Here is a 16,605-nt window from a genome sequence, read left to right on the forward strand (position 1 = left end):
TTTATATAAAATACCCCAACAGGCTTATGATCCTTGGTTGTTATTATCAATGCAAATTGCATTTCAAAACAAAATCATGTCAAATATTAATTTCGCTTTCCATAACCTGTCCTTTTCCTTGAATCTTCTACTGTGTTGTTTTGTGTGTGTGTGTGTGTGTGTGTGTTAAGCATTCAAAACATTTCTGTTATCATTTTAATTTTAAAAAACCCTCTTCCTTTTACTTTGGAGAAGCTTCCCTGTAGTAACTTGTTGCATATTATGTCCAAGTGAGCGTGTTAAGTGTTTGCAACAAGTAAACCGAGAGCAAGAATGCTGGAAAGAGCCAGTCCAATAAGACTGAGATATGTTTATAGAACGCGATACATTTTAGGATCTTTGCACTACGGCAAGTTCAAAACTGACACAGCACTCGTGTCGATTAGACAATATAAAGATTTGCTACAGTCTTGGAAAGTTAACCCTAGAACCATAATAATAAGCAAACACGGCATTTTAACTTGTCAGTTTTACCACTAGATTAACTGACACTTCAGGAAAAAAGCCACATGTAATGAATCCCAGGTTTAACATCTTGTGCAGTACACAGACAGTGGATTTTAATGGCTATCGGCAATGATATAAGACCTGCCATTTATGTGTGCGTGTGTTTGTGTCTGTGATCTCACACACACGCATATATCTATATATGTTTATGCACTATACGTTTCAGAAATAACGTAAACAGCACTGTCATTTATATACCCTGTTAGAGCACATAGTAAGTTGCGTATATATATCTAGTATCTAAATGACAATAATAACAAAACCATGCAAAGTCTAATATTTCTTTATGATATATTAGAAAGATACTGCAAACTTCCGTGTAGCAATCATTAATAACTCAGAAATGTCAATACATCTATTTAGGAAAGGAATGTTTACTTCTAAACTAAATGGTTATTTAAATGCATCCCCATTCTGTGCATTTAGCAGTAACCCTTCCAATATTGGAGTAGGATCATTAATTAAGACACTTTGGTTGCTAGTCATTAGCAACTTTCAATGACTTTGAGCCAGAATTTAAATAACCATATGAATCAATAATGAAGTAAGAAATAATCTCAAGTGTGAAGAACTGCAGTAAACACCGAGATATTCTGGACAATGACAATACATCCCCCCCCCCCCGCCGCCATTTCCTGCGCAATACGGTCAAATAGTTGGGGCGCTTGTTTGTTTGTTTGTTTGTTTGTTTGTTTGTTTGTTTGTTTCTTTCTTTCTTTCTTTCTTTCTTTCTTTCTTTTAAGCCTTTTGAACCGATGGAAGCTAGCCGGGAGATGAAAGCACCGCTGGTGCTGCAGAAAAGGGGGCCATAAACCCCTCCTCCCACTAGCGTGATCATTGCGTTTCGGAGTAAACGCCCGTGGATCCGAACAGTAAAATATGAATAAGTGAGGCAAGGGGACACGCCGGTCCCGGGCAGGGGCTGAGAGCTCTGAACTAGTTCAGGCGGCTGGAGGATCACATGCTCCTCGGCAGCCTATGAGGCGCCCTCGGACTCCAGCAAACTAATCTGGAGCAGGCCGCCCCCTCCCCCTGTTCCCCCTCCCAATCTGAAGTTAGTTTTTATAAACGTACCACAATGATCTAACCTGTTGGAGGCAATAACAATGTGCACCGTGCCTAGCCCGGGACCGAGCCGCAGCCAGGGATGTGTAAGGCCATGAGCAAAGCCGCGAGCTGGGAGATGGAAGGATTAAGAGGAGACGGGGTCGGCGGCGCCTCCAGCCAGTGCCGCAATTTTCTCTCGTCGCCCGTGTTCGGGGCGGCTCACTCGGGCCGCTCGGCGGCCGCTCCGGGGTTCGCGTACGCTGGGGGCCCGGAGCGCTCGGGCTCCGCGGCCCGCTCCGATCCGCCCTCCAAAGAGTGCCCAGGCTCCGCCGCTCCGCCGGCCGCCCCGGCGCTGGGCTACGGCTATCACTTTGGCAATGGATATTACAGCTGTCGGATGTCCCACGGGGTCGGGATTCAGCAGAACGCCCTGAAGTCTTCCCCCCATGCCTCCATTGGCGGCTTTCCCGTGGAAAAGTATATGGACGTCTCCAGCTTGGCCAGCACAAGCGTCCCCGCCAATGAAGTCTCCTCCCGGGCCAAGGAAGTGTCCTTTTACCAGGGCTACACCAACCCTTACCAGCACGTTCCTGGGTACATAGACATGGTCTCCACGTTCGGCTCTGGGGAGCCGAGGCACGAAACATACATCTCAATGGAGGGCTATCAGTCCTGGACTCTGGCTAATGGCTGGAACAGTCAGGTTTACTGCGCTAAAGACCAGTCCCAGAGCTCACATTTTTGGAAATCGCCCTTTCCAGGTACGCGAGGGAGAGCTTTGGTCTGAGTTTAATTTCCGCCCTGTGCTACACTCGCCGGCCTGGCGACCTGGTTACTCTGCGCACACAGCCCCCCGGCGCAGGGGGGAAATGTTGGTTAAGAATATCCCACTCTGTGTTTCCACCCTGTGTGGTAGACCCCAGAGCCCAGCTGTCCTAGCCTTATGGCTAGTTTTAAATGTGTTTGGATGATTGGACTTTTATTCACGTTTGCCTTTGCTGTTTTGGGAAGATGTGCCAGTTGATGTCTGGAATGCTTGGGATTGTCTCTGATTCCGCCTAGCATTTAAGACTCGCCCCAGTGTAGTTAAGAAACTGCATACGGTGAGTGTGCCCATGCACAACACCACATGCAGACAGACACAGGGAAACACACACTAAGCAAAGTTCTCCGTGTACTTTACATACATGTAACTTAACTCAACACCAACACCACCCCCCCCCCTCCCCAGCAAATGCACTGCTAAACTTTGCAGGCTCGCTACCACGCAGGCTTGGAAAGCGATGACAGACCATCAAGATTTTCGTGCTTTAATAGCGTGTAAATAATGTGGGTGTGTAAATAATAATAAGCTGCAAACAGCCTAACATTATTTATTTTCCCATGAAAACCAGTGCCCAGCAAGTATCAGTTAAGATTTAAACGCCTGTAATAAAATTCTAATTTTTCGCATAATGTCTTTTACAATAGGGGATGTTGCACTAAACCAGCCAGATATGTGTGTCTACAGACGTGGAAGAAAGAAGCGAGTGCCATATACAAAACTGCAACTTAAAGAACTCGAGAATGAATATGCCATTAACAAGTTCATTAACAAGGACAAGAGGCGAAGGATATCCGCAGCCACAAACCTGTCTGAGAGACAAGTTACCATTTGGTTTCAGAATAGAAGGGTGAAGGATAAGAAAATAGTCTCAAAGCTGAAGGACAATGTTTCTTGATCTATTGGTTGTGGACAGTGATGGAAATATAAATGCAATTTACGATCAGCTAAAGACTTTTGGAAAGACTTGAAAATATATTTAATATTTTCCCCCCTTCCTATGGCGGCGAGATTTTGTGATTTGCTTTTAATTAATGTCAGCATTTTTCTCTGATCCGTGGAGAATGCTGCCAAAACTTGACTTTGTAGTTCTGTTTCTTTCTTCTTTTTTGTGTATTTTAATATCTTCTGTTCCTCCCTCTAGGCCAGTATAAACGACTTTAAGTATGTTGATCAGTTACAATTATAATTTTCTTAAATACTTATCTGTTTTTTTTCTGTAAAATTGTCTCTGAACAGCCGGGTGCCAAGACTGTCAGTTGTGATTTGGTATAATACATTTCACAACCACGCCGGTTGTGAAAAAATTAAAATTAATGTAATGTAATTGGGGATTAAGAAATCATTACAACACTGTTCTCAGTCTAAAATAAAGTGAGCCCACCAGCATATACAGTGAGTGGTTGTTAATGTGAAAATAGCTACTTTTATGTTGTTGGGAGGTGGTTATTATTTTTTCAGAAAAAAATGTAATTTGGAGCCAGATTGGAACTAGAAAAACATATTTAACTTCAGCTGTTTCCATGACTGTCTGTATTCCACATTTTTTTTTTTTTTGGATTTTACTTTGTAGTCATTTGCAGATTAATGATTTCATACTCCCTATTTTAAAGAATAACAAAATATTCTGTGCAGATGCATTCATTCGGATGCATCACATACAATTACTTCAAACAATACAGTTTTATAGGGTTATCATTTGCTCTTCATTAGTAAGATAGTCCGAAACAGATAAGTTTTATCAATTTATAGCTAGCTAGTTAGCTGCATACTAGGAACACACAGTTAAATGGAATTCCAGTGTTTAATCATATTGCATATAGAGGACATGCTGTATAAAGGTGTGTATAAACGTTATGTGTATTTTTATATAATGTATTGGATGCCCTATTATCCTGTTTATCTGAACAAGCACAAGACTCTCCACCTTCACCCCATCATGTGGTTTGAAAACTTCTTGTTACAGAAGTGAAGCTTGCTGATACCTTTAAGTTACAAAAATACACCGGTGTTAATGAAAGAAGCAATAAATGAGGACTTTCGAAAGATGCCGTAATTTATAAAGATCAGAGAGGCTGGCGGTTGTGTTTTAGTGTTGTTTGAATCTTAGTGTGCGTGTTATGATACCCATGCAGTGATTTTGATCATACAAGTCAGTTTACTGCTAGGAGAGAAAAGAGAAAATCTCTCCATTTATTTCTCGTGTAATTATTAAACTATGTTGTGTTCCAAACTATTATTATTTATTATAATAGCCTATTGCTCTAAACACGTTGATACTTAACGTATGTGGGTAAGACATACACTAAGTCTCTTTCCATCAAACCATATTGTTTCCGTTCTTGTTTTAAGGTCTGCTTTTACTTGGAATTGTGTTGGAAATGGGGGCTCAACTTCAAAGCCGTGAATGAGTTTGTCAAGACCTCCTTAAAACATCTTCAATAAAAACGATTTCTTTTCAATATAAAAACAGTTGAAGAAAATCACATTTATTTTTACAGCGTGGCGTTTCGCAGGCTGCATTATGGAAAGGCTACTTTTATGGCTTGGTTTTTTTTTAAAAAAAGCAAGTCAGATATCTAACGACAGGCTGCATTAAAAAGTCGAGAATACAGCCCAAAGACGGGGCTCTTTGCTATACCAGGTCTTTGTATAATGAGTAAAAGATGCTTTCTGCCTACAGTTTGCTCTATGAAACATAATTGTGGTTTTCCAGCAACTTCAGCTCCACTGTGGTATTTCGTCTCGCAAGAAATGCGGCTTCTTTGAGCAGCCTTCCAGTGTTTTAAATGTTCCATACGTGTTTGCTTCACATGGCATTTTAGAATATTTGTTGTGTCCTTAGGCCTGAATCTGCATTCACACACCAACAAGCCTCCCTGATGCAGCTGGTTTGGCTGAGTGTGGAGTTCAGAAAGCGGCCCAGAATTTTGTCAGCCCATTCATTTAACAAAATGACCTGTACAGCGAAGTGTTAGGCTCACACGTTACCCTTACACTTATTCCCACCCTCGCCCCCCACCTTCCTTTTTAACTTGGAAAAAAAATCTCTCTCCGCTGGAAAGCCAGGTTCCAAATTGGATTTTCTTTCCCTGGGAAAATAAGAGACTTTGGGGGAACATAAAATCTCTAACTTGAAGTACATGGGAGATAGAGTAAATGTCCAAAAAAGTGTTGACCCGTCTCTGATAATCAATGCTGCCTTTGTTTAGAACTTTAAAAATCCCTTTCCTCTCTATATTTTTAACTCCGTCTATCTGTTAGAACCTTTTCACCCTATTTTTTAAAATACTTTTAAACTAAGAAAAATACTCATTGGTTAGATTTTTATTGGTAACATTTAGTTTTCTTTTTGCCCAGAACTCGCTCCTATTACATTATTTTTTATTGTAAGGTTAGCCTTTAGACTCAGTTTGTATCAGAACACTGAGGTGCAGATTTAGGCAATATTAGAACTCCACCTGACCTGCAAATAATACATCAGAATGAAATCTGAACCCGCTACTCACTCAATCACATATGAGGAGTTTGCTTTTAATTTTTGTCCCATGGAGCCTAACGTGCAGAAATAGAAAGAAAACGGCAACTATAGTCAGAAAGGCGAGGGCTTCCTTTTCCCCTCGTCACCTGCATTTTGACGCATTATTTACAGAGTATACTGTCTGTAGGTACGCATACAAGGAGCAGGGAAGCGATATGGAAGAAATTAAAGAATGCTTCGGCAGAAAGTATGGAGAGCTGCTCTGGTGCTAGAGACAACGTCTTCATCAAAGGCTATTGGATTCTGTACAATTGTTTGGAGTATCAGATGAATTATAATATACACAGCCATTGTGTGTGCAGTGTACATTTCATATCACTGCCAGCACCTAACTAGGAGACCTTATGGCCCCACAGTTTATGTATAGTAATTTATTTTAGACTAATCAAGCGCAGCGTAATTGTAATGATTCTGCTACTATAGATAATTAATGTACTTACTAATTGTGAGAAATAAAAGTGTGAAAGAGAAAGTTCTATTTCACACTATTCAAGAGTACTTTGATTATACATATTAGCAGAATTCTGATGACTGAAATATCTTTATTATATAATACATGTATAGTTTTATTTCACATAATTAATGAGTACATTAGTAAATTGAATTGAAATATGGCGTGATGGTGACTTGGCTGCCCTCTATTTACCATTGATCTTGACTCCTATAGCTGTGCTGTGGAGTGAGCGTGGATGTATAGGACAATCCTGCCATCTCCTGGACAATCTCTGGCATAGGCTGGGAAAGCACTTCACTCCCATTCCAGCTGCTGCATCTCCGCAGTACAAATGACAACTCAGTACCATTAATTTACACGGCACAACTTTCATATTCAAAGGGAAAGACTATGCCTATAAAATCATAGGGTTTGGAAGCGTAATCAGGTCTAGTAGTCACACTACTTTTGATCCAACACTTACCCAAAAGCGCTTAAGAGCAAAGGTCTCGATCTAGCTCTATAATAAACAATTACATTTCTTGTACAAATAAGAATATAGGGATAGGCACGTTTTATTAAAGAATATGGTTTAACAAACGAGGCGTGTGTTTACAGCTGAAGATATCCTCTCCAACAAGACTTCTGGTCACTGATATTTTCACCCCACCACCGGCAAAAACTTTGAACAAGGACTATATTACAAAATATTGTGTCATGCTTGCGCAGACTTAAACATAACCACTATTTTCTTCAGCTATAAATACCTCTGCTGTTGCTAAGATTTTTCTTTCCATATTTATTTTATTATTCATTTACAATTATAGATGAGTTTAAGGTTAATTGAAAAGTCTTGTTTCTGTAACACCATAAAAACTAGTTTGAAGTGTCACCTTCCTTTCCGGTAACAGAGCTCACATCTATTCTTGGTTGGTTTGTTTTTTTACTGGGGGAAAATATACTCTTTTGAACACAAAATGCCCATTCTTTTCTTCTGAGAGGCTAAAAGCAGTTGCAGATTTCTTTATGAAACGCTAGGGCGGAAGAGAATTAAACTTTTCCCAACTATTTCCCAGCATATTGGAAAACGAAAACAAATAAGTTAATAAGAGAGACTCAATTGGTAGACATAACTCAAACAATAAAAATTAAGAGCAGTGGTCAGTAATATCCTCCAGCACTGCTTGTGTGGTCTTGTGTGGTCTAGGAGGATAATCTGGAGAGTAATCATTTAAAGATTTTCTTCCTGGGCAATGAAATTACTGTATAATTTACTCAAAATTCCCATTAAACAGAAAGACGAGTTTCATTAGGAAAATGTCAATGTCTGATCTCCTCATAGAAATAAAGCCAAGATTAAAACTATAATTAACAAGACAATCACATGGAAAATTAACCTTTAGTGTTAACCATGTTTGATATTTTAATCGAGCTAAGGTAACACGATGAAGTCAGAGCTTTATGTTTCTGTTTGAAATTGGGTTAATTCCATTGTGGGGACATCCCGTTTATGGAAGCGACCCATATGAAATTGTCAGATTAGAAGCAGCGTGTATGTATGTACTGTGTGAAATGTATTAAATGGATGGATGCCGAAAATATTATTTAGTAGTCGACTTTATGTTCCGAAAACCTGCTCTGAAGACTGCTGACTGAGGAAGAGTGATCTCAAAAATATCCATGATCATCTGAAGCTTTTTCCTCTGATAACTTGCCCCATATCACCCGCCTTACCCCATATTTCCGTGTGTTTTAGCAAATAGGTTCAAGCCTCTTGCGCCATTAGCCGTATTTTTCATGGACTATTTCGGCCTTAGTTACTATACAGAAGGCCTCGCGGAATTCAGAACTGACTCCTCAAAAGGAATCAACGGCTCCCCAAAGCTCCACAACTCGTTCGTTCACCCTTTGCCAAAGTCATGCGGTATGAAGTGTGGACGCTCACTAATGTCATTTTTAATTCCGTTGTTAGGCGAAAAGCGGGGGGGGGGGGAATTCTTGAAATCATGTTTGACCCTGAAAAACCTCGAGTGCCAAGAGCTGACCACCTAATGGCGGAAAAATAAACGCTATGGAAATTATGTCATATCAGCCAGACAATTTAAAACCGGTGGCGACCACTCTAATCATTGCCTTGTCTTATTGCACCTCCGACATGATGTGTTTTCTCGCAGTTTCCGAATTAATTCTTAGCGTCTTCCCTCGCCAGTCCTTATTAATAAGCCTGATTTGCGAAAAAAATAAAATAAATAAATCAAGAAAACCTTTACTTTGGGCAGGTTATTCTAAAATGTATTGCACGTGATAGAAATGTATTCTTTGGACATTTTTATATACTTTGCAATGTTAAAAATAAAGTCTCCTCAATAAGAAACATGTTGGGGGAAAGAGTGGAACGGGTTTTATTTTTAACAGTGTGTGTGCACTGGGAAATGTAAATTACTGAACGCCCTGTAAAGAACACAGACCTTCAATGATTACACTCTCCCCACATGGTGACAATGCAAGTTAAAATGTGAAAACCTGAAAGGGGCATAAATCTACAACTAGAGTCATATCAGATCATTATCATAATCATACCAATAATAGGATTTTATAATAATGGTATCATAATCATACCATAATGAGGATGTTAATTTCAAGCATGTATATAACGATGTTTGCAATAAACATATATGTACATGTGCATCTGTATGTATAGCAAATAGCTTCACACCTTTACAATAAATGAGGAAACCCTAGGTGAGAAATAACGCGTAATAATCGAGTCAAGTAGGCATAAGGAGAAATCACCGTTCTCCGGATTCTAGCTAAAGTTCCCATCTAAAGGTTTACAAATGTTTGTTTTCTCCTAGTTTCCCTTTTGGAAAGCAGCGTTCCACTCCTACTCCATTCATTTTTATAGGAGTGGGGACAAAGCTTTCTCCTCCCCCTTGCAAGTTAGGGATTTTAATATTTCAAGTATTACTATAATACTGAGAACAAGAGGGCTCACTGGGTGTAGGCGGTGCTGAAATTACCGGCTTTGAAGAACCTGTATGCAAAGTTTCGTCCAATCGTTTTAGGCTTGCCGCTTATTCCCCGTTGTAACTAAATCCTGCTGTAAGACCAGCTGAAGGCCTTTGTTGGAAATGTGTGATCGCAGTCTCTACAGATCTGGCTACGTTGGTTCTCTCTTGAATTTGCAATCGCCGGACTCCTTTTATTTTCCTAATTTGCGGACTAATGGCAGTCAATTGGCGGCTCTGCCCACCATTTCCTACCCCAGAAGCTCGATCCCCTGGACTTGCTCAAGTTCGTGTACAGCTCAGCCTCAGAACCATGCTTTCAGCGGCTCCTCGCAGCCTTACCTTACGGGCTCTGTTCCAATCAACATCAATTCCAACAGCAACAAAGAGTGCCTGGAAGAAAACAATAAATACTACGCCCACGAAGCAAGCTCCAAACAGGAGGAAAGATGCAGGCAGAGGCTCTCTTTTGCCAATGACCCAAGTATTACTCATCCAACCAACTTAAAGCCAGTGAAGTATGACCACTCCAGCCTGCAAAGAGGTTTGCATGGCTCATCAGCTCTTTTTGAAGTGAATTCCTCTCCTTCAAACTTAAAGGAGGACATCAAGAATTCGGTCAACTTGAACCTGACAGTGCAGTCTGCAGCAGTCCAGTCATGTCTGAGACCTTCAGTGCAGGATGGTATGCCTTAAATAACTCACTTTATCTAGAAGAGACCTAGAGAATAATTTTCTAAAAGACCCTTAGAATTATCTTAATTACACATTTATCCATTTGAGGAGATAATCAGTTAATCTGACAAGATAGGTAGTTCTTGTGATGTCCAATGTACTTGACGAAAACATACCTTGGGCAAGTTACATTTATGTAATGCTGTTTATTGCATGCTCCATGTATTGCAGACAATTTATCCATTAAATTATCGACGTTTGTTGTAGGTTTGCCTTGGTGTCCCGCACAGGGGAGATTAAGAAAGAAACGGAAACCTTACACAAAACAACAAATTGCTGAATTGGAAAACGAGTTTCTCCTCAATGAGTTTATTAACCGACAGAAGAGGAAGGAGCTATCAAACAGACTGAATTTAAGCGATCAACAAGTTAAAATTTGGTTTCAAAACCGACGGATGAAAAAGAAAAGAGTAGTAATGCGTGAGCAGGCGCTTTCTATGTACTAGACAAAAGTCTTGCCATTCCTGTAATGAACTTGTCTTTTGCAACTTTAGGGTAGAATATATTCCCGATGAAAACTTTTATTATTATGATTATTATTATTATTATTAATAATAATAAAACAAATTCTAGAAGTTCTAAGCAAACATTTGGGGCTCTTGTAAATTGGCAAATATTGAATTCTTGGCCAAAAAGAAGAAAGTAAACTCATCAAAAGGCTACACTAAGACCTGTATTATCAGCTCTTATCTTTAATTTCGCTTTATAATAGATTTTCTTCTACTTTTTTCTTTCCTTGGAGGATGAGCGGTACTGAGCTAAGATCCATTTCTCTAACTGTATGTAAACATAATTTTGCAGAAAAATAAAGAAACGTTGACTAGTAATGATCTTGGATATTAAAATACTGGCTAGTCTCTTCATATATTAACTTGCCTTACAGTATGAGCATGCAGTGTTTGTTTATTTTGTTGTTGGGAATAACCTGGTTTTTTTAAATGGAAAAGCGTATAACAAATAAACCCTATTTTTAATAATCCATTAACATAATGGCATCGATCCGAGAACCCAGAGGCATACATTTTAACGGGGCACGTGACTTGTGCGCAAAGGCATGGCATAACCTGACAACACGGATTCATAATGCGCCCAAAGGTTTTCTGCTTCTTGCGTGTTGAAAATGATGCATTAACTCCTGCTACTTATTTTAAAAGGTGTTGAATAAATCTCTCTTCTGCAGTCATAGGCTGCGGCAAACTGAATGAAAATGTCTGAAGTATTGGGGGTAAAAAATCCTTTGTGCATCTTCAAACATTCATGTGCGACTGAAGGCTGCCGTTGTCTCTTGCAGCCCTGCCCTTATACCTAGACTTTTAAACTGTGAATGGAAAATCGATGGTCAGGCCTTTGAGCCCTTTGCCGCAGCTTCTTACTTGTAAACCAGAAAGAAATACATGTCAACGGACTGCCTTTTGCTTTGGTTTTCAGATGCGTAGAATGTTGATCGTCTTATTGCCTGCTCCATTAAAAGAAAACAACTTTTATTTGGATGTAAATATTGTTTGTCTCTCTTTGTCAGTGAAAGTGTCGAGGAGTCTTGCCCCCCCCCCATACGCTGCCTTTGAACAGCCTTGACAAAAATAATGCTCTCCCAGTCACCTTCATGATAAAATGTTTTGATTCATTGACTAGAATCCAAGTGAAAAACTCAGTTGTTATGAGCTCCCTCACCCACCCCATTCGCCCTCTCTCTCCAGAAAGAAAGAAAGAAGCGAAATGTCACTGCGAAGGAGTTTTTTAAAAATAGACACCCCCCGCCGCTAGCGTTACTATAACTTTGCTCTGTTTCCATCTTCATGATCTAGAAATAGAACTAAAAAAATTCTTGTAGGTCGCGTCATGTGTTCGATGCGAATCGTTTATTTGGCGGCCCGTGCGGTGCGCAGTCTACGCTGCCTTTAGCCTTGTTGGTCTGGATGACTTTGGCCTGGTCCAAATGTTCCACGGGGGAAAAAATTAAAAAATCAAAACACCCTGTTGTAGGCGATAAAGATGGGGTTAATACAGGCCGATCTGCGATTTCTTTTTAATCACACGCCTTAACAACATATACTAGTGCCAAAGAACTGGGTAAACATTGAAAACTCTCCTATTCATGGAAGGGATTTACTTCCATTACTATTGTTTCATCTGGATGTTCAAATGATCATTTAGCATATTTTTTTCCCCCTGAGGACAAAAGCTTCTGTGCCTTTGTCCAATGCAAACACCTCCAGTTGTAAATACCTCTAACTTCAACGAGCTCGACACATTTTCCAACTCATCTGATGATTTTTAAATGTTTCATCCATTTCTATTCTTTTTTTGCGGCTGATCCCTTTACCTTTAATGTGAAACTGATTTGTGAGCAGTACACTGAGCTCTCTAGCAGATGCGAATCAAATGAAAATTACATATATTTACTGGGTTTTATATTTTAAAATTTTTCCAGGGATCTTTAGGTCCTGATTAAAATGTCTATTGAATGTATTTTTCACGTAATTCAAAGTTTTTAATGCAGAAGCTTTTTCTGCATGCGAAATCTTGGGCTGCCTTTCCTTTATCATAACAATTCAAAATGACAGAGACTCGGTTATACCCGTGTTTTTCTGATATGAAATAGGCTTAAATGTACTTCTTCAAGGCGTGTGAATAAGGATCAAAATGATAGTGAACTGTACAAAGAAACTATCTATTAATACAAGGCTAGTGACTGTTTGAGATCAGCCAAAATATAATTTTAAAAAAGACACATTTGAACTTTGTTCCTATCCAATCATCAGCTTTAAAATGTGTTATGGCAGTTGTAAGGAAACAGTCGTTACAGCTCATTTTGGATATAAATACTGGCTTTTTGGGGGGTGCAGCGTATCAGCAATGTTTCTGAATGCCTGAGGCTGATTGCTGCAGAACAGGGAAGCGGTAACGGGTCCAGAGATATTTTCGATTGTAAGAATGAGAGCCAGCAAACTGGGGATTAGTATTTATGTCTTCTAAATTATCATGTTACCTCAGTACACAATGGAGGCAAAAATACGCCTGAGGATCTCGCTATTCAAAAGTGAACACTTAGGAAAACCACAAGCGAAACAATGCATTCTGAGAAGTCCAGAAATTAACTTTTTAAAGATTTTTTATTTCAAGCTAATGCGAACTGGCAAATACAAATATCTTCTTCTCCTAGTATGTTCTTCGATAATAATAACACAAAGAAATTCTATTGAAAAAATCCAGAAGAAAAGTCCCAGAACTTCTGAAGCTTCGTTGCTGATTTCACCCCTCCCCCGCATATTATTCCTTTCCAATACTGTCTAGCAAAAATTGTCTTGTTTATATTGCATTGTCCACCTTCCCCTCTTTACATTTACAAACTATCCAACCATTTTATTTCCTAATTTTCTAATATTAAAGCTTGAGAGGAATATCGGATGAAAAAATGTGGAAAGAACAATGCATTATTCATTAAGCTTAATTGCTCTACGATGCTCACTTACTGTGAATCTGCATTCTTTATTGCCTTGAAATGAAAGTAGAAAATAAAATAAAAAACAGGAGACGTAGGATCTAAAATATATAACCAAAGCGCGCGCGCACACACACACACGCACAATATTTTGTATATAAACTGCAACCTTAAATATAAAGCAACTACCGTCGCTCTGTGTGTATATGCATACATGCAAATATACATATATAGCAAGATATACTGTGTATACACACACACATTCAGTTGAGTGTGTGATTAGATAGATAGATACACACACAAATAGATACATACTATATATATCCATGTGTCTATAGACATATATATTTATATCTAAATTCATATACACATATGAATATGAATATATAATATAATATATATTATATATATTCTATATATATATATATAGAATAAGTAAACACGAATATATTATCATCTATTTATATACTCCTGTATTTAATTCTCTACCAATAGATTTCTGGGTGCGTGTGGTGTGTGTCTTTGTACGTGCCAATAAGCACACAAACATACATGCATTGTAGTAATACACACATACACACCTACATTCATTTATTCAGTCCAACATAAACATCTTTACATTCGGACCGAAATCTAAATCGGATAAACTGATTAAGATAGGGTTTTCATTCGTGCTAGATTGCTAAGGAAAGGAAACTCTGGGTGCTTTTGTGTTTCCTAAAAGAGCATAAATAATTAAAGTTTGGCAGGGAGGAAAAGCTTTCTTGCAGAACTGTAGTGGCAATAAATGAAATGACTCAGAATCTCTTCTCCAGTCAGTTTTTACGAGAGCTGCCAGACAGTGTCTGTTCACGTTCTCCAGATACTAGGGGCGCCATAACAAAGTTAAGGTCAAGTTAGTGTCTTATCTTGGGTGGCACAAAAATACCGCATCTTCTCTAGCTGGACTGGGTATATTTTTAAATCCGAATGTTATGCAAGTCGTCTTAATTTTCACGGAGGTCTTTTGGAAATGTCACTTGGACAAGAATACTTGCTAATTCTAGGCAACGATTGCATATGTTACAAGACACCTAACGGTAAAGTATTCGCTTGAATATATCCATTATATACATTTATGTTTCGATGCTATTTCATCTGGTTAGAAAAAGGATTACTTGTGTTTGGGATAGGATCCAATATGGGGTGAAAATGCCTTAGCAATCAGAAATTCGCACATTCATCTCATTCAGGTGGAATATCTGTAGTGTTATTGGGTGGACATTCAAACAATCAGATGGCTGGGTTTTTGGTTTTGGTCGGGGATTGTTTCCTAATTGAGCTGTTTTCTTATTAACAAATCGTCGCCATGTCGTTGAACTTGAATTGCTTGAAATTGATTGACTCCTACCACAATATTTAATTGATTCTAGGGTTTCTGCAGCCAAAGGAAGGGATACGATTTCGACTAGAGCTTAATTGGTTGTTTTGGGTGCTAAAGAAAATGAAGTTTCATAGGTTCATAGCTCCCCGTCAAATTAATAACTTAGTCTTGAGAAATCCTGGAGCATCATGCAAACGAATCGTTGCCCATGTTCTGCTGGGAACTCAGGGTGGGAAGGGACACAGAAGCCATTTTAGCTACGCAGTCATCATTTTTAGGAGATAGTTGTTGCAGCAAAATCTAAAAGGCTTGAAAGTCTTCCGCAAAGAAGGAAATGATGTGTTATGTGCTGTGCGTTGTATCTAGTGGGATCTTTAGTGAGTATATCTGATGGGATAAATCAGATTGCTGCATTAATGGTGGTATACAAGCGAGGCATCATGGAAAAAATAGATTGAACTTCAAGTTGTCTGAATGGCTTTGGACATAGTCCCTTTGGAAAACAGGACATTATGCTCCGTTTTGGGAACTGCTTTCACGAGCCTTCTATCATATGGACACGTCTGAAGATTTTTTTGGGGAAAAAATCGGAATAAAAGATTCCATACCTCTACCTCCCTCTTTCTACAGCTAAAAGCAAAGTGCGCATAATAGGTGTCTGTCATTGCGGATGCCTCTGCTACCACGCAATGCAGATGTTTTATATCCCATCGGGTTATACTGAGCCCCTTTTCTGGCTTCAGCCATGATAACAAAGTTAATATCCTGGGTTTCTTTCTTTCCTTTTTGTTTGTTTTCATTATTCTTTCAGTCCGCTTCCACACCTGTAGGGGCTTTCCATTGTGTGACATTTTAAGATTTTAAGTCATCTGTGGCCTGAGTGTTTGCAGACAGTATCCTGAAAAAGCTTGGCTTTCAAGGGTTTTTTTTACAAAAGCTATTCTATGTGGCATAACGGCATGTTTTTTTATTTAGAGACGAGCATGCCCTGTGGCTAAGATGGACATTTTGTACTGGGGGGAACAAAAGATTTCTACAGAGATTTGGTAAATGCCCTCGGAATGAATAATGGTCTTGGTGCAGGGTTATTTCTGAAGCTTATTAATTAATTTTGTTTTCATACTACGTGGCTCATTTTGTGCTCATTTTAGGTATAATAATATTTAAAAAATAAGGTAGGCTAACGCTTATTATGTGGCTCTGCGTTAATAACCAAAACTCCCAACTATGAAATGAAAATGAACATTGGTTGAAGTTCATGGTATCCAGTCACTTTGTCTGATATTCTGCTTCCCAAGGAAATCGTGACTGTTGGGTTTCTTTTCCTCCAAAGATGTGATGTTGCATCATAATCTCTCCATAATTCCAAATGAACCCCGAAAGAGACTTCCTTTAACAAAATAGGCTAACTGTAACGTGCTATTTGCATATTTCTCTTTTCAGTCTCTCTCACGCACACCCTCAGACAAACACACAGGGCTTGTACTTAGGGAAGGGAATAATAAGGTTACTGAGTCTCATAGTTTGAATTTTGAAACAGGTTATTTTTTGCGAACTATGGATTTCTAGATCTGAGTTAGCAAATCTGCTAGAGTATGTAAATAGGGTCTTTGCTTTCCTAAATTTACTATCATCAGCTAATCATCAGTGTAAGTAGCAACAAGCAA

At 39.0% G+C, this 16,605-nt stretch overlaps 3 protein-coding genes across 3 annotated transcripts in view; 2 read left to right on the forward strand and 1 right to left on the reverse strand.

Moving 5' to 3' along the window:
- Positions 1 to 12,303, reverse strand: part of LNPK (lunapark, ER junction formation factor) — a 178,890-nt gene extending 166,587 nt beyond the window's left edge. The window contains exon 1 of the mRNA XM_073305929.1: positions 12,290 to 12,303. The gene's annotated coding sequence lies outside the window, so the exon portion shown is untranslated. The remainder of the gene's footprint in view (positions 1 to 12,289) is intronic.
- On the forward strand, positions 1,730 to 3,314 carry HOXD13 (homeobox D13). The gene is made up of 2 exons (XM_073304753.1): positions 1,730 to 2,354; positions 3,064 to 3,314. Exons 1-2 carry the CDS (start codon positions 1,730 to 1,732, stop codon positions 3,312 to 3,314), a joined length of 876 nt encoding a protein of 291 aa, XP_073160854.1.
- Positions 9,522 to 10,579, forward strand: HOXD12 (homeobox D12). The gene is made up of 2 exons (XM_073304754.1): positions 9,522 to 10,083; positions 10,341 to 10,579. Exons 1-2 carry the CDS (start codon positions 9,522 to 9,524, stop codon positions 10,577 to 10,579), a joined length of 801 nt encoding a protein of 266 aa, XP_073160855.1.
- Positions 12,304 to 16,605: the final 4,302 nt, after the last annotated feature.

This window comes from Lepidochelys kempii, chromosome 11 (genome assembly GCF_965140265.1).
Source record: "Lepidochelys kempii isolate rLepKem1 chromosome 11, rLepKem1.hap2, whole genome shotgun sequence".
NCBI classification, from domain to species: Eukaryota; Metazoa; Chordata; order Testudines; family Cheloniidae; genus Lepidochelys; species Lepidochelys kempii.